The sequence below is a fragment of the Anabas testudineus genome, chromosome 10, assembly GCF_900324465.2.
Source record: "Anabas testudineus chromosome 10, fAnaTes1.2, whole genome shotgun sequence".
Classification (NCBI taxonomy): Eukaryota; Metazoa; Chordata; class Actinopteri; order Anabantiformes; family Anabantidae; genus Anabas; species Anabas testudineus.
In genome coordinates this window covers 9,646,193-9,671,134 of record NC_046619.1, presented here as the reverse complement: position 1 = coordinate 9,671,134, position 24,942 = coordinate 9,646,193, and the positions used below count along the sequence as shown (strand labels likewise).

General features: G+C 41.3%; 1 protein-coding gene across 3 annotated transcripts in view; it reads left to right on the top strand.

Moving 5' to 3' along the window:
- The window catches only part of atrx (ATRX chromatin remodeler), a 28,181-nt gene that overhangs the window by 1,449 nt on the left and 1,790 nt on the right, over positions 1 to 24,942 (top strand). The window contains exons 2-33 of one of the 3 annotated variants that reach the window (XM_026357315.1): positions 403 to 464; positions 560 to 609; positions 721 to 842; positions 933 to 1,013; positions 1,193 to 1,302; positions 1,431 to 1,498; positions 1,821 to 3,784; positions 4,147 to 4,219; positions 4,442 to 4,584; positions 4,674 to 4,838; positions 5,422 to 5,536; positions 5,637 to 5,736; positions 6,019 to 6,201; positions 7,170 to 7,311; positions 7,432 to 7,541; positions 8,114 to 8,260; positions 8,342 to 8,519; positions 9,193 to 9,330; positions 9,425 to 9,600; positions 9,694 to 9,811; positions 10,880 to 11,010; positions 11,229 to 11,323; positions 11,449 to 11,588; positions 12,125 to 12,275; positions 12,404 to 12,504; positions 13,214 to 13,322; positions 13,477 to 13,654; positions 14,180 to 14,371; positions 21,794 to 21,943; positions 23,654 to 23,770; positions 24,432 to 24,527; positions 24,677 to 24,805. In XM_026357315.1, the coding sequence (XP_026213100.1) occupies positions 408 to 464; positions 560 to 609; positions 721 to 842; positions 933 to 1,013; positions 1,193 to 1,302; positions 1,431 to 1,498; positions 1,821 to 3,784; positions 4,147 to 4,219; positions 4,442 to 4,584; positions 4,674 to 4,838; positions 5,422 to 5,536; positions 5,637 to 5,736; positions 6,019 to 6,201; positions 7,170 to 7,311; positions 7,432 to 7,541; positions 8,114 to 8,260; positions 8,342 to 8,519; positions 9,193 to 9,330; positions 9,425 to 9,600; positions 9,694 to 9,811; positions 10,880 to 11,010; positions 11,229 to 11,323; positions 11,449 to 11,588; positions 12,125 to 12,275; positions 12,404 to 12,504; positions 13,214 to 13,322; positions 13,477 to 13,654; positions 14,180 to 14,371; positions 21,794 to 21,943; positions 23,654 to 23,770; positions 24,432 to 24,527; positions 24,677 to 24,805 (5,829 nt within the window). In that variant the 5' untranslated portion in view covers positions 403 to 407. Of the gene's footprint in view, positions 1 to 402; positions 465 to 559; positions 610 to 720; positions 843 to 932; positions 1,014 to 1,192; positions 1,303 to 1,430; positions 1,499 to 1,820; positions 3,785 to 4,146; positions 4,220 to 4,441; positions 4,585 to 4,673; positions 4,839 to 5,421; positions 5,537 to 5,636; positions 5,737 to 6,018; positions 6,202 to 7,169; positions 7,312 to 7,431; positions 7,542 to 8,113; positions 8,261 to 8,341; positions 8,520 to 9,192; positions 9,331 to 9,424; positions 9,601 to 9,693; positions 9,812 to 10,879; positions 11,011 to 11,228; positions 11,324 to 11,448; positions 11,589 to 12,118; positions 12,276 to 12,403; positions 12,505 to 13,213; positions 13,323 to 13,476; positions 13,655 to 14,179; positions 14,372 to 21,793; positions 21,944 to 23,653; positions 23,771 to 24,431; positions 24,528 to 24,676; positions 24,806 to 24,942 lie in introns of all 3 variants that reach the window. The other 2 variants (XM_026357314.1, XM_026357313.1) reach the window with 2 other exon arrangements.

The window sequence follows — 24,942 nt, the reverse complement described above, 5'->3', positions numbered from 1 at the left end:
CCTGAAGTTTTGTCTGGAGGGGTAAAAAGTATTTAAAATGTATCTTTAAAACCAACACAAACTATGACAATTATAGTATCAAATAGTGATCAGTGTGTGAACATTAAAGCACCGTATGCTTTTTGTGGACTGAGTAACAGTAAATTTTGTGTTTTCTGTAGTTTATTTTTATTTATTTATTGATTTTTGCCTTTTTGAATTTATTTGATCGGATAAAGCGAAATAGAAATGAGGCAGTGAGAGAGGGATATGGCATGTAACAAAACTCCCCCAGCCGTGTGGTGTCTGCCTTAACCATTCAGCCACCGGATGTTCCAACATGCTGTCTGTGATTTGAATTGCACATAACGTTGTAATTTACCAGCATGATCGCCTAAAACAAATGTTAAAATGTTTCTCCAGGTAATATGAGTCTGGCTTCTTCTGAATCTAACCTAGACCAAATGGCAGACAAAACAGAAGAGGTAAGTACACAAGGTCTTATACTATATATATAATTTTGTTTTCTTTAGTGCTCTTTAAATGAAATTCATCCAAATTAATGTTATATCCTTGTCAGACTGGTAGCTCAGTGGAAACAATGAAGCCCTCCTCTTCTCGTAACAAGAGGTGAGAATAATAATTTTCTTAATTGTGTTATCACTTGCGCATTTCTGTGCTTGTAAAACTGTTCTCACAGTCACCGCCTAAAATGTTAAAACCTGTGCTAATGTGTTTTAGGAAGCCTGCTACTGTAACTAAGCACACTGGACTGAATGAATCTGATGCCTCAGCCGAGAGTGAAAATGAAGGTGCCACTTCTGACAATCCTTCAGAGACTAACACTGGCAGCACATCTAAGGGTATGAACTATAGACATAGTTATTTAAGATATTGCTGATGGAAGTAGATTTTAGTATATAAAATAAATATTTTTGCTATTTGTTTTTTAGGCACTTTAGTGATGAGGCCAGCTGGGAATGAAAATAAAGGTGCCATGAAGCTCAGAGTGGATTTCAAACAGAAACACTCAGGTGATTTTACTACATTATTAGGAAACTATTCATGTGTTTGATATGTTGACGTTCACAAGCAACAGCTAATTGACTGTGCAAATTAACTGTATAAAATAGAAATTAAAGATTTATTGAGTAAAACAAAAGGGGAAAAGCAAGAAAGTAACTATTATTGACTAATGGTGTCTTCATCACAGATGATACCCTGCAGAAGAAAGTAAGCTGCACTGCCTGTGGAAAACAAGTAAACCAGTTTCAGCGCAACTCAATGTATGAACATCCAGCACTCAAAGTCCTAATTTGCAAGGTAGGAAAGTACAATGATGCAAGTCATATGCTTATTACGCCTACATTATTAGCTGTCACAGATTAATTCCACTCCAGCCTTTGCAGTCTTTTGTGTATTAGTGATCACGGTATTTCCTCGTCTTCTAGTCATGCTACAAGTACTACACAAGTGATGACATCAGCAGAGACTCTGATGGGATGGATGAACAGTGCAGGTACGAACAAAACATTGTTTGTTTGTTTTTTGTAACACAACCATAAGGTAGGAAACAGAAGGAATATAGATATGAATATGTACTTTTTTGTTGAAAAAGTGAAAAATATTAGAATATTAGTAAAAGCATTATTGTAAATATTTCTGATTCTGTTTTCATTGTTGTGTTTTCTTCAAATCAATAATTGATAGATTTTTTGTTTTAGGTAGGTTTTGGCTCATTCTTTACCCAAATATTTGGGGTACTTTAGTGTGTGTGGTGTTTACTATGTAAAACCTCATTTGCTTTATGCCCTAAAATCTGTTGGATTTTTTTTGCCCAGATGGTGTGCTGAAGGAGGCAAGCTCATATGCTGTGACTACTGTAACAACGCCTTCTGCAAGAAGTGCATTCTGCGCAACCTGGGCAGGAAGGAGCTGTCAGCTATTACCGATGAGAACTCAAAGTGGCACTGCTATGTGTGCAGGTCAGAGCCCCTCCAAGACCTGGTTACCAAATGCCACCGTATCATGGAAAAACAGGAACTTGTGCAACTCAAGCAGCGAAAAATGGATAAAGCAGAGGAGCGTGAGAGCAAGAGACACACTAACAAACCAGTCAAAAAGCACAAAGCAGTTGTCAATGGAAAAGAACACACGGAAGGCTCAGGGACCATGACATTTTCTTACAAAAAACTAGAGGTACCCAAAGAACTCATAAGGAAAGCAAAAAAGCTTGTTGAAACTACCACTGGTCTCAACAATACTTTCATCCAGTTCATCCAGCAGGCATCCGAGGAACAGGGAGATAAATCAATCAGGTATCGGCACTTAAAAGCCTTTAAGGCTGTGCTTGCTGATTTGAAAAAAGCCCACAGTGCTCTGGAGGAGGCTTTGGAGCCTGAGTTCAGAAACATGGAGTTGCAGAATGGTAATGAAGGGCAACATAATGCAAGAAACACCACTGATGTTGTGGCCCCTGTAGAAAACGTTCAAGTGGATAATGTGGCGCTTGCAGTTTGCGAGGCTGATGCATGTGAGGAGCTGAAGAAGGACCAGCATAATGAACAGGAGGTGAATGATGATCAGGGTTCGAATGACCCTAAAATGAAAGACAGTCAATCAGGAACGGATGCAACCAAAAAGACAATTAAAACGGAAGCCTGTGATGATGGGCTAGTGTCAGCTGGTGAAACATCTCTAGATCAAGACATTATGTCTGTGCCACCTTCGGTTCCTGAAGAACTTTTTCAGATGGTGGAGAGTCTTGCAGATTCCACCATGCTCTCACAGACAGATACCAATTCAGCCACAGATACGGAAACGGATTCAAATGAAAACTCGACAGATGCCCAATGCCCCCATCCTAAGGTAAAAAACCTTATAGTAAAACTGACTCCTGTGCCAGTGGTGACAACTTGTGGCTCAAGATCTTCCAGGTCCAGTAACAGAGAGAAAGATGGAGAGCTGCCAAAAAAGTGTAAAGTAGAATGTCAGGAAGACAAGAGTGCTGTTGCTGCTGATACAGTAGATGGGACAGAGAGCCACCCACCCAGCCGTCGCTCTAGCAGAGTCAAGACCACCCCCTTGAGAAAGCAGACTGACAATAAAGGCGAGGTGGAGACATCTGAGTCAGAGTCAGAGGAAGATGGTAAGAACAAGGCCAAATCCTCAAAGAAATCCAATAACTCCAAAAAAGAGGACGTGAAACAAACCAAAGCTTTAGAGAAACAGACAGTGGACTCAGACTCAGATGAAGTTCCTTGTGTACTGCTAGAGAAAGCTGCAGAAGGCAGCTCGTCCACAGATGAGGAACAAGTAGACAACAGTGCAAAAAAGCGTTTATTCAAACTGAACAACACATCCAAACAGAATGCAGAAAAACCATCCAAACGTAAAAGGAAGTCTGAAAGCTCTGATTCAGATTTGGGGAAAAAAAGTAAAAAGACGCCCAGGAAGAAGAGACAGAATGGCTCAGACTTTTCCAACTCTGACTCTGAGCAGGAGAAGGAGTCAAAGAATAAAATGAGCACAGCGAAGAGGAGATCTAGCCGTGTGAAGAAACAAGATGAATCGAAAGACCACAACTCACCCGAGAGCAAGGCGACTGAACACAAACGGTCTTATGAAAAGAAGGGCAAGGGAAGGAATGCTAAAGCAGCCAAGCTGGATTCGTCCTCCAGTGCGGATGAGGAGGAGAAACAGCAGGCTGAAGGTAGCTCTGGAGAGGACAGTGATGAGCAAAAGATCAAGCCCATTGTGGAGGATAATGTGGTGGGAGGCAGTAGACCTTTTCATCAGTCCTCAGGTAATTTAGACTTGAAGAGCAGGGTGTTGGGTTACACTCAGCTTCTGACTTACTGAGAAAGTTAAATGAGACAGTTGATACTGCTCTCATGACTATGGTAAATGAGTAGCTTGAGCAGCAGGCAATTAGCATATAGAATTAAAAAAGGGGAAATAAATAGCCTGGTTCCGTCTGAAAGTAACACAGCCCGCCTAACTGCAGCTCTGCAGCATGCTGATGAATCGGTTAATTTTTTTTGTGTACAGAAGTCTTACCAGGCAAGAACGCAAAAAATGTGCATTGTAGAAATGTCTAAATATTTGTTAAATTATTTAAATGCTCAACATGTGTGCCACTGTCATATGTGCCATTTTGTTGTGCAGGAGATGAAGTGGATGAAAAAGAGGAAGTCACTCTGATTTGTGAAGAAGGTGATGATGACGATCCTGAAAACAGGTACTTAAATGAAATACATTGTAGAGTAACGCTCATTGAAGGCAAATGAAATAATAATTATCTTCTCACATTGTGGCATAACGAAAGGAATAATTTAAAATGTCTGTTAAATTTAAACATGTTTTGACACTTTTTGGCACATCATTAAATACATTTTTTAGAAATATTCTTTTGTGAATAACGCCAATGTTTCACTGTGCTTGTCTTTTTTATCTTCTGAAGGATTGCAAAGAAAATGCTTCTTGCCCAAATAAAATGCAACTATTCTTCTGGAGCTGAGAGCTCCTCTGATAATGAAGCAGCAGACACAGACAAGAAGTCATCCAAGACAGCTGAAAAAGAGGAGGATGAAGAAGAGCAGCATGGTAACATACTCTAGCTCATCATAGGCAGCTGTTTTTCAAATGAGCAGATTTTACTGTGCATCATCTCTGATTTGTTTCTGTCTATTAAGACGATGATACAGAAGACTCGGGTTCGGATGTTGAAGTTAAGAAGCGTGGCCGGCGCCACAAACTACTTCGTCATAAACTCTCACTGAGTGAGGGTGAATCAGGAGAAGAGAAGTCTTCGGGCAAAGAGAAGAGCAAGGGGGGCAGGAAGAAATCAGGACGAAAAGGTTCATTTATTTGCTTCATGGTCCGCTCTGGGAAAATAATAAGGGACCACTGCAAAATAATAGGTTTCTCAGGTTTTATCCAAGTAATGTGCTAACAATATTTCTACTACATTTTGAATTAAACTTTTGTTATTTAGAACATACATTTAACAAAAATGACACATCCCATTAACAAAAACGTTGCAGTGTGTTCAGAATTTTTTTACACAACACTCTATACTAAGAAAGTAAAACAAAATCTATTCACTTGTAAACAAGTGTTTTCACCAAAGATTTAGAAACCACTGTTTTCATGCATTTGGTGTGCTTTCCATCAGTTTTTCAAATTGTTGTTTGGTAACTGTATACCACTTCAAAAAATCAAACAGGATTCAGGTGATCGCTTAATCAGTACCTCATGAACAAAAATTGATTTGCTGGTGTAGGACTTTAACAGACAGTGATATGGCATGAATGTCATTCTCATGTAAATGCTATTTTACAAAAAATTGCAGTGGTCTCTTTTTTTTTTCCCCCCAGAGCTGTATAATGTCCAACAGTAGAAAATGTTCTGAGGTCAGTGAATAACTTATTTATTTATTAGTGGACAGTGACGACTCTGCAGACTCAGACTTTGACAAGTCAGAGTTAAGTGCTGAGTCGGGGAAAAGCGAGGAGGTTAGTGAATCAGACGACGATGGGAAGCGTCGCAAGACCAGGTGAGATCTCCAACTACAACTAATCACTTTAATTCACTGCCACTTAATCTAGATTGAGAAGCAATTCTTGCTTACACTAACTTTATTTTTGTTCAAGCAGATCTGCAAAGAAGAAGGATGAGGAGAAACAGAGAAGTTACAAGCAGAAGAAGAAGCGGCGCAGGATCAAAGTTCAGGATTCCTCTTCAAGCAATGAGAAGGTGTTTAAAATGCAGTGCAGTTGGTAGTAGACTTCAGTTACTTAAGTTTCCGTTTACCTGGCAGGATTTGCCAGGAGGTGAAGATGGACCCACTTAACGTTTGCTAGTCAGGTCATGCACGACACATAAAATGTTATTTGAACTTAACCCTGGAGTGCTGGAGTGTGTTGTGAGGATTATTGAGGGCACAAATTAATCGCAGAGTTGCTCGATCATAGGAAGTGAAATTTTTTACCTAAGGGCAGAAGATCAGAGGGCTGAACTTAATGTTAATTTTCACAGAGTGGAGAAGAGGATGGTGAGGACCAAGATGGAGATGGAGACGGACGGAAAGGGCGCAAAAAGATCCGCAAAATCCTGAAGGACGACAAGCTGCGCACAGAGACGAGAGATGCTTTGAAAGAAGAGGAAGAGAGAAGAAAACGTATAGCTGAGAGAGAAGCACTTAGGGAGAAACTTCGTGAGGTAAAAAAAAAAAAAATCCTGTTGCTGTGAAACACACAATGCATGTTCAGACCTCTGAAATGTTGAATGGATACACTAAGACTAACTGACACTAAGACCATGAAACTGGTAAAACTGCCAGGTGATCCAAGATCCTCAGTGCTGAGCTGTAATACAATGTTTATCCCAGAAAATTAGTCAGGAGTTAATAAACATAGCTGTGCATTGTGTCTGTAATAAAGTTAATGGACACAAGTGGATGAAACTGAGAAAGCCAAACAACAGCCCAGCGTGTTGCTGACAACAGTCTTTCAAATCAACGGCTCTAGAGTCAAGTCAATTAAAACAACTGAAGGAGGCTTAAGTCACTGTTGTTTAAGTTCATTGAGGCGTGCACTCAGTATGTGCATTACAGCTCTGCATAAGTTTAATGTGTCTGTAAAATGAAAACATAATGAACAGCTACAGTCTTTACTGAAATCTTTCTTTCTTAGAAGCAGTGTTGGAGCACGTTGATCAATACTTTAACTGTGCACAGGGTTGTTTACTAGTAGGGAGTGAAATGTATTTAGAATAATTTTGTAAAATTAAGAGCCAGACTCTAGACTAAGTATTATCATGTCACCCTATATATTCTTTAATATGTGATGTAATAGGCACTGCTTCTTTTAATATAGGGTAATAATAATGTGTCCTATTGTGAGGATGCCTTCTTGCATTTGAAGGTTCAGTTTGCGTTGACTGAATAATGATTCTATTTGACATTAACCAATTTAAAATTAAGTCTGGATGTGAGGAGGCATAGGTAAAGGTAAACTGGCTATTGTGACACACTTAAGTAGTTACATTTATGATAAATATTTAACCCCAGGCTATGAAAAACTCCATCTTTCACATAATTAAAAGTTGTATTTAACTGATTTGTCATTATAAATACAGCTGACATGTTTTCATGGGCGTCCCTGTCCCTGCCCCTTATCATTTTTTAGGTTATTGTGGTGGATGAGTCTTCTCAGGTGAAGTGTCCTATCACCACTAAGCTGGTGCTGGATGAGGATGAAGAGACGAAGGAGCCTCTGGTGCAGGTGCACAGGAACCTTGTTACAAAGCTAAAACCTCACCAGGTTGATGGTAAGAAAAAAAAAAAAACAAATCCAGTTAATATGACGCACATGCCAAACTTAGACAAGACTCGATGTGCAATACCGAGTTCCACTGGACTAATGCAGCTGTCTTTGTGTTTTGTTGCAGGAGTGCAGTTCATGTGGGACTGTTGCTGTGAATCTGTGAAGAAGATGCGGAAGTGTCCTGGCTCTGGCTGCATCCTCGCTCACTGTATGGGTCTGGGAAAAACTTTACAGGTAAGGAGGGGAGTGTAGTCTGCCTTTCTGTTGCCCTGGGTGCTTTACCCATATGTGTGTAAAGACAGCTAAAGCACTATTGTGTGTTGTCAGCTGATGGCTATTTGCATCTCACCACTGAGTAATTGACATGAACTCCAACCTGGGTTTCTTTCTGTCAGTTCTATAAATAACTGTTATTGTCATCTAATTGCATTGCCAAAGATTAGCAACTATGTTTCACAGAAGAAGTCGACAAAGAGGAACTAGTCTCAGGCCCATGTGATATACCAGCCTTATGTCATGCCCTGGAAAAGTGTTGACCCTGTATTGTATATAGGCAATGATTTGGAATTGTTTACTGCAAACACCATAGTTCCTTTGCTTAGTTTGCTGTTCCTTTCTGGTGCTGTAACTCTTGCGTAAACTGAAGCCTGATGCAGAATTTGTTAGGTCTTTAAAACCTGCAGTTTTCCACGTAAGGACCATAAGAATTTTATAAGTGAACTACTAAACCCTGGTGAGAGAGTCTGTGCCTGCAAAGCTGCATATTGTGAACTGTGTTTAACTGTGGGTCTCCTTTTGCCCTGTAGGTGGTGACATTCCTTCACACATTGCTGCTTTGTGAGAAACTTGATTTCTCTACAGCCCTTGTAGTTTGTCCCCTGAACACTGTCCTTAATTGGCTCAATGAGTTTGAAAAGTGGCAAGAAGGAATGAAGGATGACGAAAGTTTAGAGGTATGTGTTCCACATATCACACAACTGACCTGTTCCTGTAGATAATTACACAACATATTGATTCTCTAATGTTTTTAACAGGTGACTGAGCTGGCCACAGTAAAGAGACCACAGGAGCGAGCATACGCCCTCCAACGATGGCAAGAGTCAGGTGGCATTATGATCATCGGCTATGAGATGTACAGAAACCTGACACAGGGCCGGAACATCAAGAGCAAGAAGCTCAAAGAGACCTTTCAGAAAACACTGGTAGATCCAGGTACAGTGCTGTGTTAAATTAATAAATAATAATAAATATAATGAGCTCTTTTTAGAGCGTAAATGAAAAAAAGACCTCAGTGGAAACCGTCATATCTGAATTATTGCGACATTTAGATCCCTCAAAAATCACCTTCATTACCACGTACCTAGTTGTTGGTCTGTTATACAAAATGATGGTGAAGTTAGTATGAAAAATTATAGACATCTGTGATTCAGTGATGAGTTATTAAAGTAAATCTCAAAGTGTGTTTCATAACCTGGCAGCTTCAGAAGCACGTTACAAGAGATAATATCAGAACAAAATGGAAATTTTCTGTTTTTTACCTAACCCAATTCTTGTGAATACGATATCTAAGGATCATTAGGAGGGAATTTCTTGACAACTGTCAACTTGGACTGTGAAGATGAGGTGAAGTTTACTGTGAACTGTTTAGATTTTGGTGGCCAAAGGTCAGGGCTCAAGGTCATTGTGATTGCATGTAGGTCCAATTCTCATCAGTGCTGTATCTCACAAGCACTTGGTAGGAATTTCATTACATGTGGCAAAAACATCCACTTAGACTTATGCTTAAACTTATTAGAATATGAATCTGGATCTTCCAGGTCTTTCAGGCTGTTTTTCCACCTGTTGGAGGCTTTTCTTTTTAAATTTGTTGTTTCACTCACACCAGGTCCAGACTTGGTGATATGTGATGAAGGGCACATCCTGAAGAATGAGGCATCTGCTGTGTCCAAAGCAATGAACTCCATTAGGACAAGAAGGAGGATCGTACTGACTGGAACACCTCTGCAAAACAACCTTATTGAATGTGAGCCTACTTTATTATATAAAGCTGCTGCTACACCCAGGTCTTGTGTGGTTTTGTATGTATCTAAAACCAGAGATCTTTTTCGTCTTACTAGATCATTGCATGGTGAATTTCATCAAGGAAAACCTGCTTGGATCAGTTAAGGAGTTTAGGAACCGCTTCATTAACCCCATCCAGAATGGTCAGTGTGCAGATTCTACACCACACGATGTTCGGCTCATGAAGAAAAGGGCTCACATCCTCTACGAGATGCTGGCCGGCTGTGTCCAGGTTTAAAAAATGGCTAAAACAACTTGCTTGTGTTCTCTTTGACCTACATTTCTTTAGCACTTATAGAGAATGATTTATTTCTGCTTCCCACAGAGAAAGGATTACACGGCTCTCACCAAGTTCCTGCCTCCTAAACATGAATATGTGTTGTTGATAAGAGTGACTCCACTTCAGTGCAAACTCTACAGATACTACGTGGAGCACTTCACAGGTGACTATCATACTCTAGTAAAAATTATTGTTACACCGACACAAGGTGTTGCAAATGGCACTGCAGCTTGTTTTCTTGGTTCTTGTGATATTTTTGGATTTGAGTAGTAGCAGAACCCAGACTGAGATTTAGCGTAGTGTTAGACTAAAACAAAATTCAGCTGAGAATTGCTTCGGAAAACCTCTGTAGCCTAGGACTAGGCTAAATCCTCCTGCAGGAGTCTTGTTTCTCATAAAAGTGCTTTTTTGACATGATGTCAATTAGTCAGACAAGGTTTTTAGATAAATGGAAGGCATTTCTGGTCTTTCACTTTTTCATGCTGTATTGTTAAGTCGTTTAGTGGACTTTCCTCTCCGAATGTGGCCTAGAACGTGTGTGGTGTGTGTGTGTGTGTGTGTGTGTGTGTGTGTGTGTGTGTGTGTGTGTGTGTGTGTGTGTGTGTGTGTGTGTGTGTGTGTGTGTGTGTGTGTGTGTGTGTGTGTGTGTGTGTGTGTGTGTGTGTGTGTGTGTGTGTGTGTGTGTGTGTGTGGAAGAGTGGCAGCTGGCATAGTGCCGCAAGCAAGGTTTAAGCCCAGTTTCCCACGTCTCCCTAATGAAGAGCCCTGGGAGAGGGGGAGCAGAGGGAGGGGGCAAAAGGGGGACTGTGGGGGCATAAAGGAAAAAAAAAATTAGGGACCAGAGGTTTTACACCAAAAGTGAAAACAAAGAACAGGAGAGTTGGTATGTAAGAAGAGGCGTGATTGTGGGCTTTGATGGTATGTGCTGTGGCTAATTAGGTTGGGTTGTTCATAGGGCACAGTGCTGATGTTGTGACTGTGGCTCTGGGCCTCCACTGTGGTGTCTTTGCTTCCAGGACCACCAGTCGGTCTGCAGGGTGTGAATGTTCTTTGATTCTGACCTCTTGGGGTCAGTGCAGGGTAACATGTAGAGCAGGTACAGCATCTACAACTTTGCAATAGCTGCCTCACCTAAATCATGAAGCCAGTTTGTGAACCTGCTGTCTGACATTTATTAGGTTTGATTAAGAATGATTTTAGTTCTGTTCACTCACACTCTGACTTTGTGCAGGTGTGGGGAATGCTTTGGAGGGAGGCCGAGGCCGTGCTGGGACCAAACTCTTCCAGGATTTCCAGATACTCAGCAGAATCTGGACCCATCCCTGGTGCCTTCAGCTGGACTACATCAGTAAAGAAAACAGGGTAGGGCTGGTGACAACAAGACCGAACCACATAAAACAAAAACCGAAAAACTGGGGATACACTGGGGCAAATCGCACACACTGTGGGAAAACAATATAAATGTGCACTGACTGGTAATGCAGCAGTTGAAGAATCCTTATATTATCATTTCTGCTCTTTGTGTTTTACTGACCTGTATCATCAAACAGTTGAGACTGAACACAAATGCACTCTTGCAGGGTTTCTTTGATGAGGACAGTATGGATGAATTCATCGCCTCAGAAACAGAAGAATCCTCCATGAGTCTGACCTCTGAGGACGAGAAAATTAAAAAGTAAAATCGTAGTCATTACTTGTTTGTACATTTAAACAAGAGATGTCCTTACTTAAGGACACTTCTTTATTGCATGTGGTCCTCCTGTTGACCCTGTCTCATCCAGTGTTCTTTCTCTCTGATAGGAAAAAGAAGCAAGGAAAGGGAAAAAAGAAGGGATCTGATGACTCAGACAGTGATGATGTGGAGGTCATCAAAGAGTGGAATACCAGCTCTCGTGGCAAAAATGGGGAGGGTCGAAACAGGGCAGAGTCTGTAGATGAACGTAAGTCTGGTGTATTAAATATGTATTGGGTGGCATTAACAATAATACCAAAGGGACTACAACTGTATATATGCATAGTTTGTGCTCACCGACGTAGGGAAAAACAGTTGATGTTTGCATGTTTTACCAGTGCCCTCATGTTATTTTCTATGTATTCTGCAACACATACAGTTAGGTTAAATAATCTAAATTACCTGTAGATGCAGTTGTGAGTGTGGATGGTTTTCTGTCTCTGTCACCCCTGAGATAGACTGATCTTCTGTTGATGCCTGCCTTTTGCTCAAAATCAGCTCCTGCACCCGTGACTCTTAACTGTTAAGAATAAGTGATAACATAATGGATGGATTCATGTCATTTGCTTCTTAGGGAGCAAAGAGGAGCGCTTGGTTAGATGCATCCAGCAACCAAATGAACTGGCTTAGTAGAGAATCATGTAATACTGAAGCTCAATATTAGCAGCTTGAAGTCTTTGTTAGGATTTGTTGTTTTGAAACTTCACTCACTACAAGTAGACTAATCTCTAATATTAGCAACAGCTCGCCCCTCCAGCTCAGCACCAGGGAGCCCCTCTGCCGACTGGCACAAGGAGTTTGTCACTGAGCAAGACTCTGAGATTCTGGAGCACTCTGGAAAGATGGTGATCCTCTTTGAGATCCTGCGCATGGCAGAGGAAGTAGACGAGAAAGTGTAAGTGTGTCTGTAGTCTTAGGGAAACTGTTCTGCATTTGGTTTTTAGTGTGTGACTTGAAAGTGTTTTTGTTAAACACAGTGATATGTAGCAGTAAAGTGACACTTCTATCCTAATGCATCCTCAGATTGGTGTTCAGCCAGTCTCTCATCTCTCTGGATCTGATAGAGGATTTCCTTGAACTGGCTTGCAGAGCTAAAGATGAAGAAAAAATATCTCCATACAAAGGTATGGGTACTCTCTTTTTTCAAGTAGTTCACACTGTACTTTCTGTAGATGACACGCATAGTAACCTTAATCAGTTGAATGGTATTTCATTTGCATATGATCAGCTTTAGACCAGTTGTCTGCCCCGAAGTTCATTTTTATGTTTTTACATTTCAGTTCTGCCTAAACGGTGTGATATATCAACATTGTTAACATTAGCTTTGGAGAAGGCTGAAGTATTTTAATATGGAAATGCAGGTTTTACACTCATAAGACAGTCCACATGCAACATGAATTCTTGTACATGCTGATGTGCTTATTACCCTTAAACACACACAGACACACACCGCCTCTGGTGTAAGGTCATGTTCCTAATTAAACTTGAGCAGCTGTTTTTACTTTCATTTTGAAAATGATTAGACCTTGACTTTATATTCCACAAAAAATGTTTGCTCAAGGGTTTGTAATTTGTAATGAAAAGATCACAGTGCTGTAATTGGAAACATACTGAAATGTTAGTTATGAAGGCTGGTAGGGGGTTGGCCATCTTGAAGGCTAAACACGGCTGGCTCTCAACCATCTATCTGCTCTCTGCTAATGCCCAAACCTAAGTCCTTTTGACAAGGAAAAGGCCTGGCTAATGGTGATGTGTTTTTGAAGGTTTTGTGCAGCATAAAAGATGATGTTGAATAGTTACAACTGATTCCTTAACTGTCATGTGTCTGTGAAGGTGAAGGAAAGTGGTTCAAGAACATTGACTACTATCGTCTGGATGGCTCAACCAACGCAACCACCAGGAAGAAGTGGGCTGAAGAGTTTAATGACACCAGTAACACAAGGTAATGCACCTTTTATAATAAATGTAACACACATGTAACAATAATAAACTAATATAACTTTGCTTTTATTTAAATAGTATTGTTCTGAATCTAAAGCAAAATGCTCAGTAGCAGAATCCTTGATAACTGTACCCCCTCTCTAACACTTTCCCAGAGGTCGTCTGTTCCTCATTTCAACTCGAGCTGGGTCCCTTGGCATCAACCTGGTGGCAGCCAACAGGGTCATCATCTTTGATGCCTCCTGGAACCCCTCCTATGACATCCAGAGTATCTTCAGGGTATACCGTTTTGGCCAGCTTAAGACTGTGTATGTCTACAGGTTCCTGGCCCAGGTGAGTTTCACATTATGTTTCATTTCTACAGATGGTAGGAACTCTGGCTTCCTCCCACCTCCAAAGGTATGCATCTTAGGTTGATTGGTGACTCTAAATTGCCCAAAGGTGTAAATGTAAGTGTGAAAAGATGTCTGCCCTGCGATGGACTGGCAACCTGTCCAGGGTGCACCTCTCATCCGGTGACAGCTGGGATAGGCTCCAGCATTCCCTTGACCCTTGAGTGGACAAGTGGTTAGGAAAATGGATGGATGGTGCCAATCATTACGGCTACTGCAATTTACATTATCAATATTATATGAGAAAGCAAAGAAAAATCACACCAATCAGTAATCAGACAATCTGCACGTTTAGACAGTGGTGGGGAGTTTGGTAATCTAACTGGGAAAATTGGTAAAATTTGAAGCACCTACAATGCCAGTAGCTTCAGTGACCCTTGCTTGAAAACTGATGCAAAACAAGATCATATCTCTAGTGTTCTTACTGACAAGTAAGTAAAATTTTTGTCTCGTTCTCTCCTTTTAGGGTACAATGGAGGAGAAAATTTATGAACGGCAGGTAACCAAACAGTCTCTTTCATTCCGGGTGGTGGACCAGCAGCAGATTGAGAGGCACTTCACAATGAACGAGCTCGCTGAACTCTACACCTTTGAGCCAGACTTGCTGGATGATCCCTCAGAGAAGAAGAGCAAGAAAGCCACGCCCATGCTGCCTAAGGTAAACATACACATTTGTGTGCCAGTGATGAATACACCTTGTTAAAATGTGTTTTGATGCTGGACCAAGAACCTTTTCAGAAATTAAAATTGGAATAAATCAAACGTGTAATTAGGCTTTGATAAACCATTGACTGAGATTTCATGTATTTTGTTAAGCAATCCTCAGGCGATATGCTGTTATAAAGAAGGCTTTTAGAAATGCCAAGCTGTTTGTTGTTTTTTGTGGGGGGTTTTTTCTTTCTTTCTTTCTTCTAAACGTGCACCAAGTAGGATGTTCTTCCTTTTGAAGTGCAGCACTTCATTATAGACACAGTGCCAACTCGTATCCTGCTTGACCTTTCTGGGCTTTTTGAATTTTTCCACGTTTCCCTTCATAATTCTGCACTCGGATTTTCTCTCAGGTGCTGTGTCACTATTTGGGCCCCCTGGGGTTTAATAAGAACACACAGCCCTTACATGGACCGTCCAACCCTGCACAGCTGCACAGATTTGTCTGTTTACTGCTATTTACTAAATATTCTTCTCATTGCAACACTGCTGCTGCCCTGCTATAAACCTGCACTCCTCTTTTTCTTTTTTCATTCATTCCATGCTGTCTTTTACTTCTCTGTTGATCTTTGAATTACTCCCATCCTTTCCCACTCCATGCTTTTTGCAGTCTTGGGGTTTATTCAGATCCTCTTAAGTGGTTTACCTCTTTGTTTTGGTTTGACCTGGGTTACTCTGCGGACATCTGTGGATAAAAGAAACACCATATATCCAACTTGCCTGCTCTTTCACTGTACAGCCAAGAGGACTTTCAGTGCACCTTGATACCTTGGAAAATCTGTTTTCCATTTACACTGTCAAAAGATCTTTATCGGTTTTGCCTTCATAGGTATTAACAGGTAGGAGCACTGCGTGAATCCACTCAGCTGGGAGCTGATACCATTGCTCTTACCTTCTGTGTTCTTCTAAACCTTTCTTACAGTGCTGAGCAGCACAGTTGGAGATTTAAGAGGAAAGATGTGTTCATTGAGTTGTGGCCTGTTAGATGTGTATGATCTTTAATGAGCCCAGTGACATTTATGTGACACAGTATTAAAGACGGAGAGACTGACAAGTTCTTTAACAAGCTGACCTGTTTTGGCCGTCAGGTTAACTATGATGTGGCAGCAGGACTGCAGTATTATGGAAGGAATTTGCCGTCTGGAATGATGTGAAGATGAGTCAGACACCCTCCATCCCTTTCAGCCAACAGCTCTGCACAGAAGGAGAAAATGATTGGATCCACAGGAAAAGAGCGTTGTGCTTCTTCTCCTTAACTCTTCACACTGAGTTGTGTGGTTTTCTCACCCAGTGAGGGCATAGTGCTTTAAAACTCAGGTCACACGTGCCATAGAGGCAGTATTTGATATTTGTGCTTGAGAAGCTCAGTTGTACTTTTGTAGTTGTACTCTTTTTCTTCTCGTGTAGATGGGGAAAACTCAATACAAAGTCATCTTTTCTCTGTCGTTCCATCGCACTTACCTCGCTTCCATTCAGGTTTTTTTTTTTTTTTTTTTTTTTTTTGTGTCCTCCACCAGCGTATGTTCTGCCTACTTTCTGTACCTTCCTCTCCTCAGATCCTACCTTTGTGTCCCCACTCTCTTCCCTGTTCTCCATTGTGCCACCTCAGCTTCTCCTCCACCATCTTTGTGACCATCTGTTGCCCTTACTCGCCACTCTGCCCCTGAATGTACAAAGCGATCACAGTAAAGTTGTTTTTCTTTTTCTCCCTCTGGCCTCCCTGGCATGATGAAGGGTCATTATTGAAGCCCCTCTCTTTAAGATGTCTCTGTGCTCTTCAGAGAAACTAATTGGAGACAAAGGAAGCAGGCGCACTTCCCCCTAATAACAAAGAAGGTCTGCGCAACCCAGACATGAGATTTTAACTCTCCACCCACTCTTCCTTATTTCCTATTCATCACACTCTTCCATCTAGCATGCAATCGTTTACACAAAAGACAGCATGCATTATTTGTTTTTGAACAGTTTTTATATAAGTTTGTTGCATTCTCTGCAAATGTTTCTCCACTGTACGCAGTCTGTCAAGCTGGCAGGCCATGGACTTACTTTACTATACGAGCTCCCAGCAGGTAATACCTAAAGTGGTCATTAGGCTCTGTCAGGTACACTGACCGGCTGTGGGGAATCACAGTATAGACAGGAGCAGATTGGAGCAATAAGCCCTGCCATGTTTGTCTCATTAGGGGTAGGAAGTCACTTTGACCTTAAAGGAAAATTCCCCCTGAATCCTCTGAGTGTTATACCTTCCCCATGTCACACACTCATTCATTGGACCGCCTTTAGCTTTGAGTACAGCACACATTCACTGTGTCATCATTTTGATTAGCTTCTGCAATGTCACAACATTTATTTCTGTCCAGAGTTATATTCATTTTTTGCCAAGATCTTGTATCGATGATGGGAGAGTTGGACCGTTGCACAAAGTCTTCTCCAGCACATCACAAAGATTCTCAATGGGGTTAAGGTCTGCACTCTGTGGTGGCCAATCCATGTGTGAAAATGATATGTCATGCTCCCTGAACCACTGTTTCACAATTTGAGCTTGATGAATCATGGCATTGTCATCTTGGAATATGTCTGTGCCATCAGGGAAGAACAAATCCATCAATGGAATAACCTGGTCATTCAGTATATTCAGGTCGTCAGCTGACCTCATTCTTTGGGTACATAATGTTGCGGAACCTAGACCTGACCGACTGCAACAACCCCAGATCATAGCACTGCCCCCACAGGCTTGAACTGTAGGCACTAGACATGATGGGTGCATCACTTCACCTGTCTCTCTTCTTACCCTAATGTGCCATCACTCTGGAACAGGGTAAATCTGGACTCATCAGACCACATGACCTTGTTCCATTGGGAAAACCCAGTTTTAGTAGTTTCATCATTCTTCTCAGATGTTTTCTCTTGCTTGATTCATGCCAATAATTTGACCCTTCTGAAACGGAATAACAGATTAAGATTTTCCACAACTACAGGATGTGTCTTCAGACATGTTTCTTTAAGAAATGAGAAGCTACTCACTGCATCAGTTAGGGTAACTTGCAGTTGTTAAATTGCCAGCTTTAACATAATCATCCATGCAGTATTTATCGGATGGAAGGCTCTTACCTATTTGCTTAGTTAAATGCAGGTGGTGACTTTTTTTTCTTTCTTAATTTTTTGGACGGACAGTGTTTGTCATCATTTTGTGATGATCGGTGGATTCCAGGATTTCATGATTAAAACATGGTAAATTAGTTTTCTGTTGTGCCCATCATACCGTGTCTACTTATACTTTTAGACATGCCAGAATACTTTTTGCCAGCTTTCAGGAAACATGCCTGAGCTTGTTTCATTGTAGGTCGAGAGAACACTAATGACAGTTTCAGGGAAACAACTCAGTTGTTTCAGAGAACATTTAAGTTTAGGCACCATCACATCATCACTCTCTGTAACTGCAGGCATGTGAACATTTTAAATTTCTGACATGGTTTGACAATGCATCTTACAAATGACTTCTTATCTAGCATAGCCTGGTCTGTCTACATAGAACATTACTTGAGAAATGATCCATGGTAGTGGTGGACTGTAGAGAACAGTTCTTTGCATTTAATATGAACTCTGCAGCCCCTCACCTTTTCACTCCCACATGTGGTAGACTACTGCAACTGCACAGCCTGTCTCTCACTTTCTCTCACTCATTAATTCAGAAACCAGTTCAGTTGTTTTGACTCCCAGTACAGGCCTACCATAAAACTCTCATTGAATTCTCTTTAATCCCTCCCGATGTTCCTATCCAGCTCCAGCTGGTTGGCTCTTGTTGTGAGCTCGCATACAAATATATCACCTAGCCTGTTGCTGCTGCTATCTGAGTTTTTCTTTAATGGGGAGTTTATTGTCGTTTGTTGCATGCATTATTTTATTTCTTTGTTAAATGGCTGCTAGCTATATAAATCTTGTGAATTGTTTGCAGGCCGTGGTGAGTGTAAAGCCATTGTAGTCCTCAGACCTTCTGATGTCAGGTGCTCTTCTCGTAGTTATGTTTCTGCAGAGAAACTATTTAGAGCAGCGCAGTGGGATTTTGTGATTCGTGTGCAGCTGAGGGAGAGTTTTGACTGGCTATGTTTAGGTATGACAAGTATCTCAGCCATTTGCATTCCTGCTGTTGGGATCTAGTCTTGGCCCTCCCTGTTGCTATGGTTAACACACCTGTGCATCATAAGCAGAGTCACTTTTTGGACATACACTCACTTTATTACATTGAAAACTCCTGGACAACTCCTGAAATTAGTTTCTGTAGTCGGACAACTGAGGATGTCTCACTTTCTGACACTTAAAGGTTGTCTCTCTGTAACTCTGCTTTCATGTTGAGGTCTAATCAAAATTCAGTTTTCTTTCTGTCAAGATTTGCTGCATTTTGTCTTTCCTCCTACACATTTGCTGCTGCCTTCTGTGTGTTGTTATTCTCTGATAACTAGAGGTTTATTGTTATGGCAGTGACAGAAATATAATAAAACTGTGTCAGTAGAGGCATGGTTACAGCATTCTCAACACGAAAGCGGCCGTTTAGTTGCAGGAAATTGGGTTAGCATGGTTCAGTTGTTCGCAGCTTGAGAAAGTATCTGATAACGTTGCCAAAAGTCCTGCATGCATACTATCCAGAGCTATTAATGCAGGCGGGTGTTTAAATGCATCAGACCTTTTACAGTTAGACATCACCTAAAGTCTATTGGTAAAGTGGTGTCTGAGCCAAGTTGTAAAGTGTACATGAGTCCTACTTATGTCGACTTTTCATCTATGTGATGTGAGAACTGCAGAGTTTGAAACTGCTTTACATCATTTATTGACTGCTGGCCGTTTAGCCATTTTCATAGCATACTCATGTACAAGAATTTGGCTTAAGGTAAGCATAAATTGTTCTCTGGAGAACAGTTTCACACAGTGGTGACTGTCATGCATGTAGGATATCTTGTTTGATTAGTATACCAGTTACAATTTCAAGAAAAAGTAGTGATCTGTTTTCATGAAATATGATCAGATTTTTACAAACCTGATAAAACACAGTCATGTCTATATTGATTCAACTAATTAAATATGTAGACTTATGCTGGAACTCCTACTACACTCCTGTATGTTTAATGGTTCTGTTCATTAAAGACGTGAAGGATAATAACTATGTGTTTCGTCAGCTCACAAATGATCACGTTTCATGATCAGTTTATGCAGTAAAGCAGAGAATTGCAAACTTTTTCTTTACACTGAGTTTTACACTGAGTGCTTTATTGCTCTGCTGACCTTTTGAGTTTTTTTCTTTGTTTATTATAGCCTGCCACCTCCGTTATTACATCCAAACACATTAACACACTATGATGCCAAACCTCTATCCCAGATTTCTTGCATTAGTCACCCTGCTCCCTCATTTCTTTTTCTCTGAAAGTAATAAGTACAAATTGACTTGAGTGGAGTAATTTTACTCTTTCGTTTAAGCATCTTCCCACCCACTGCTTTTTCTTTTCCATTTCAGTAAAGTGATAGGCTTTACCATGTAGTTCCATAAGGATGACAATAGGCCTGGTCGAGTTACCTACAATCATGAGTGTTGGCTTAGGACACACACAATGTGGGCAACATGGTGGAAGATGGAGATGGACAGACCACCCGCAGAGCCTAGCATTAGATATCTTACCATGCAATGGGATCCAGTGGGAGCTTCTGTACTGTCAGTTGACTTGCAGCTCCACTTACCCATTGCCTTTTTGACAGTGAGATATGTTCCTCTTTCATACATTTGAGTAAAACCTATGCACACTTTGTACATATTTAGTTTAAAATGTAGTAGTTAGTATTGTGGTCTTGTCTAACCAGCAACGACTTTTTCAGAGAGAAGTAGCAACCAAGATTTTACACAGCAACCTCATTCTGTGGGAGAATAGCGCTTCCTAGCTGGGCCCGTGTGCAGCCATCACCACCTCAGTATACCCCATGGACACTTTGGCATTACCCATCCTCCAGTGTTTGTTAGACAGTCTATCCCACCAGACTGGTGGGATAGCCTGTGACAGAACGACAGATTATCCAATTTGGTTGCGTAGTTAACAATATATAGATAACAACTTGTCCTGAAACTCAGAACACGTTTATTACTTCTTTACCTGGAAGTTAAAACAAGGGAAACTCACAGTCACAGCTGAGAGATGAAGACTTGTACATTAGATCAACTGTAAGATAACCTCTCTGTGGTTTGTTGCCACCACCGAGTCAAATTTGAAGTTCCTACTATGTATGCTACAACCATACTACTACCACTGTCAGTAACTGTGCTGGCATCTGCTGTGGCCTTTAGTTGACTTTCCACTCACCTATTTTGGCTGAAAAACCACAATGAATGCCTTTTTACCTAAGTCAGGCCATCATGCACTTCTGCTTTTATGTTGTAATTAGAGAGCAAAGCAGCAGTTAAATTGTTGGCTGTGCCACTGCTCTAAAATGTCTGGTTGTTCAGGCATGGCTTGGTTGTATCCTGATTGGGTGTAATAGCTGGGAAACATAAACCTGTGTCAGTTGGCTGGAGGTTGATAGGTATGCAAGTGTGAAGTTCTGTGTCCATGTCTCTTTCTACCTGTTTCAGGCCATCGTATCTGTCACTCTCTGCAGTCTTGCAGGTCTAAAAATAGGTCTAGTTTTCTTACCACTTACCCCCCCTTCAAAGGATCCGTTTTCACTCTGTCTGGAGTGGTGTTTATTTTCAGCTTATTCAATACAGATTTGCAATCATTGCTTAATTTTATTGTTTGGTTTTTGCTTTGTCTTTACTTTTTTGTGTGACATCTATGATTAATTTTGTTTGCAACTTTGAACTCATTGTCACTGTTCAATGTGAGAAGAACGGCAGGAGGGTTGTGAGGAACCTTTCTGTGAATTGGCCCGTGTTGAGGTTTATGATGCAACCTTGCATGATGTTTGTTTTCCAGATTACAAAGTATAGCTTAATGCAAAGCTGAGTCAGGACAAAGAAAAGCAAATGTGCTGGAGGGAGAGTAATTTAAACCACGTTTGTATGAGCAGAGCCCAGGTCTCTTCAATTTATTCAGGTATCACATGTATACATTTACTAACAATGTAGTCATGGAAACCAGAGCCACAAACAGTTCATTTTTATTTATTTTATTTTTTTTAACAAGCAGATCTTTTTGTTTCATTTTTTATTTTGCTTAAATCCAAACAGTGCAGGCTCGATGAAGACTGAAGATATACAGCTGTTTTGTATTTATGTCTGAATATACAGTGACCTTTATTAAGCAAGAGACCGATGCATTCTTCAACTCCTCCAGACCCATCTCTCTAATGATGACTGTGACTGAGGCCCTTTTTGTCGCCATCTCTGCTATAGGATCCCGTCTTGGCTGAGATACTGCACAACAATAAGGACCAGATTGTATGTTATCATGAACACGACTCACTGCTGGACCACAAGGAGGAGGAAGCCCTGAGCGAGGAGGACCGTAAGGCTGCCTGGGCTGAATATGAAGCTGAGAAAAAGGTAGGCATGAAGAAACACTTCACACAGACACACATGCCATCTCAAAATCAAAGGCACCCGCATATGGCACTTAGCCCTTTTGTCCATCATTCTCCAAATCATTGACATCAAAGTTCAAGGTGAGCTAAGAGGGGTGCCCCACTTTAGTTTGTCAAGATGTGTGAGTTTGTGTTGGATCTGTATAAGCCTTTCATCACCTAGTGTAGACAGAAGACAGGGCCTCCCCTCTGCTCCAGTGATGGTCATTTTGACTCACCATCAGCCCACTGAGCTACGATACAAATCACAGAGACTATCCTTGTATTGTCTGTGCTGCTGACTTCTGTTTTACTCTTTATTTTTCCTCTTGTCTCCTCATCTTCTCTACCCTTTTGTGTGGGATACATCAAAAGGTAATTAGCAGTTTTTATTTTGAGAAATATATTGAGGGTTCATTTTAGAAAACAGGAGTAGAGCTCCTCTCCCTTTCTGTGTAATCCTAGATTCTAATTCGTTCTAATGACCATTTTTCCAACACACTCTCCCTTCTCTGCCCTCTATGTGCCTTAAGCGGCTTTTCCCTCAGAGCTCCTCTGCTTTTAAAGGGAACAGAAGGTTCCCAGTCACAGGAAAACCAGTGGCATTGGGGTCGAGAGTGAGCATTTGAATTGTATTTGCAGCACTACAATTTGTCACTCTCTAAAGATGCAGAAGTAGTTGCTCTCATCACAACAGGCTGTTTGCTAACACGGTGTAAACTCTGAGCTTTGTAGGAGAAACAGCTGGAACGTAACCTGGCCTCTGCTAATGTCTTCACAACTTAAGGGTTGGCCGGTGCTGGTTAGGAAAAGATATGTGTATGAATATCAGATTTGCAACTCAGGAAATGGGAAAAACTGTGAGAACATGATCAGGCGCCCAAAACTAAACTGAACCCAGGAGCCCTCAGTCTCACTGGGATGACTTCAGCTCGGTACAGAGCTTAGAGAGGCTTATGTCATAAATTTATATTTCAGACGCTGAGTTTTGGAAATGAAGTCAAGTCTAAATTTTGTGTCTGTGGGTCTGAAGATGTAAGAAATCTGCAGAACATCTGAGGATGCAGCTGAAGTGCGGCTGCTTGTTAATAGCAAATCCATGAGTGGAGTGTGTGTTTGTATGTATGTGTGTTTTTTCTTGTTTTCTTTTTTTTTTGTGTGGTTTGTACTGAACACCTGTCTCTGACCAGGTCCAAAGACCCCCCACTGTTCCCCCAACACACACACACACACACACACCTACACTTACATACCGGATGGCCAGATTACAGGGCACGAGAAAACCATCTGCAGCAGGGGCTCAATTACACGCAAACATCGGCATCCTGCTGGCCTGTTACTGGGACAGGACTGTTTACCTCAGGTCACTTCTCTCAAACACGTTTCATACAAGAGGAGCAGGCTGACACGAGGCGACGTGTCCTCTTGTAGAGTGAAATAAGTTACACGTGTGAAGAGTTGAAAGCTTTGTTGTTAAGATTACTGACTGAACAGGAAGCTGAGCCAGATCACTGTGTGAATGAGGTTGACAGGCAAAATTAGCTGTTGTCCCTGTTTGCAGGCACTGTGGTTTACCAGTCTTCCACAGTCATGACATTGGTCGCAGTTAACACCTGCCAAACGGATATTCTAATCCTGCTCTTATGATGGATGCCTCTTCCTCATCACTATGCTCTATTTCTCTGTCTCTCAGGGATTGTCCATGAGGACCAACTACCAGTCATCATATTCCCAGATGGACATGGGCAGCCCCAGCTACTTCTCTTACAACGTGGCGGCTTTGGCCTCCATGAACAACCAGCAGCTGGAGGTAAGTAATGAGCTCCACATGCCCCTCTCCCGTCTCGCACTCCTCCCTCATCTTCCCCCACAGCATGGCATCCCACATTCCTCAGACCTCACTGCTAATTGTGACAACAGTCTAGTAGCTGACGAGCCTGTCCCCACTCCTCCACCCTACAGTTTGTAATACTCCATGTCTGGGGCAGCAGCTATTTATACACAGTGGCACATCTGACTGAGGGAGAGGACAGAAGGTCCAAGAGTCAGATGAGTGTAAAAATACTGTATGCTGCTTTCAGTTCTTGTAATGATGGCATATGAGAAGTAATGGTGTTACAGTTGTATCTTTGCAATCAGATAGACTTACAGACTTGTAAAGGTGATTCAGTATGTGATGAGTCCCTCTGCAAAGAAGATCGTGAACAGATTTTGCAGCTTAAAACCCTCAAACATAGTGAAGGAGCTGAAGCTATAACTATAAACTAAAGCTGTCCTTTAGTTCTTACCTCCTCCTTAAGAAAATATTTCTGCACTAACTAATTCACTAACTTCATGTGTGATTCTCTCACTGAGTTCATCAGTTTACTCCTATAATACTATTATATTATTATACAACATTGATACTGTTGCTTAATTCCCATGTTAAAAACTCACAACTTTGTGTGTGTCTTTTTGTCTATTGTGATCAGGACCTTATAAATCAGGGACGACAGAAGGTCATTGAAGCAACAAATGCATTGAAGACTCTAACGCGGGAGCCACTGGAGGATACCATCAGCAGAATAGTGAGTGTCAAAATGTGCAACATGTCTTCAGCCAATGAAGATAATCTTTTCAATAGAAGTTCTTTTTTAATTTCTGCCACGAGACAACATGATGCAGGTGGAATCACGGTAGTATAGTGACTAAGGTTAATGTGTGTGAACTGTTACAGTGGAAGGAGAACCCGGCACTCACTGAGAGTCAGGTCCAGTCGATGGCTCTGGGACGACAGGCCAGTGTGGAGCTGGAGATCAAACGCAGGGAAGCTATTTACAGGGAAGTTCTCACCAACCAGCAAACGGTAAGAACTGCTCAGTGTTAGAGTTGATCTCTAATGTCCGCCAGGCTGTCAAGCAGTAGTGTAGATGGATGAGCAGAAAGATCACTGTTTTTTACCAAAAACAAGTAAAGTCTGCTCATTTTTCTGTGTGCATAACA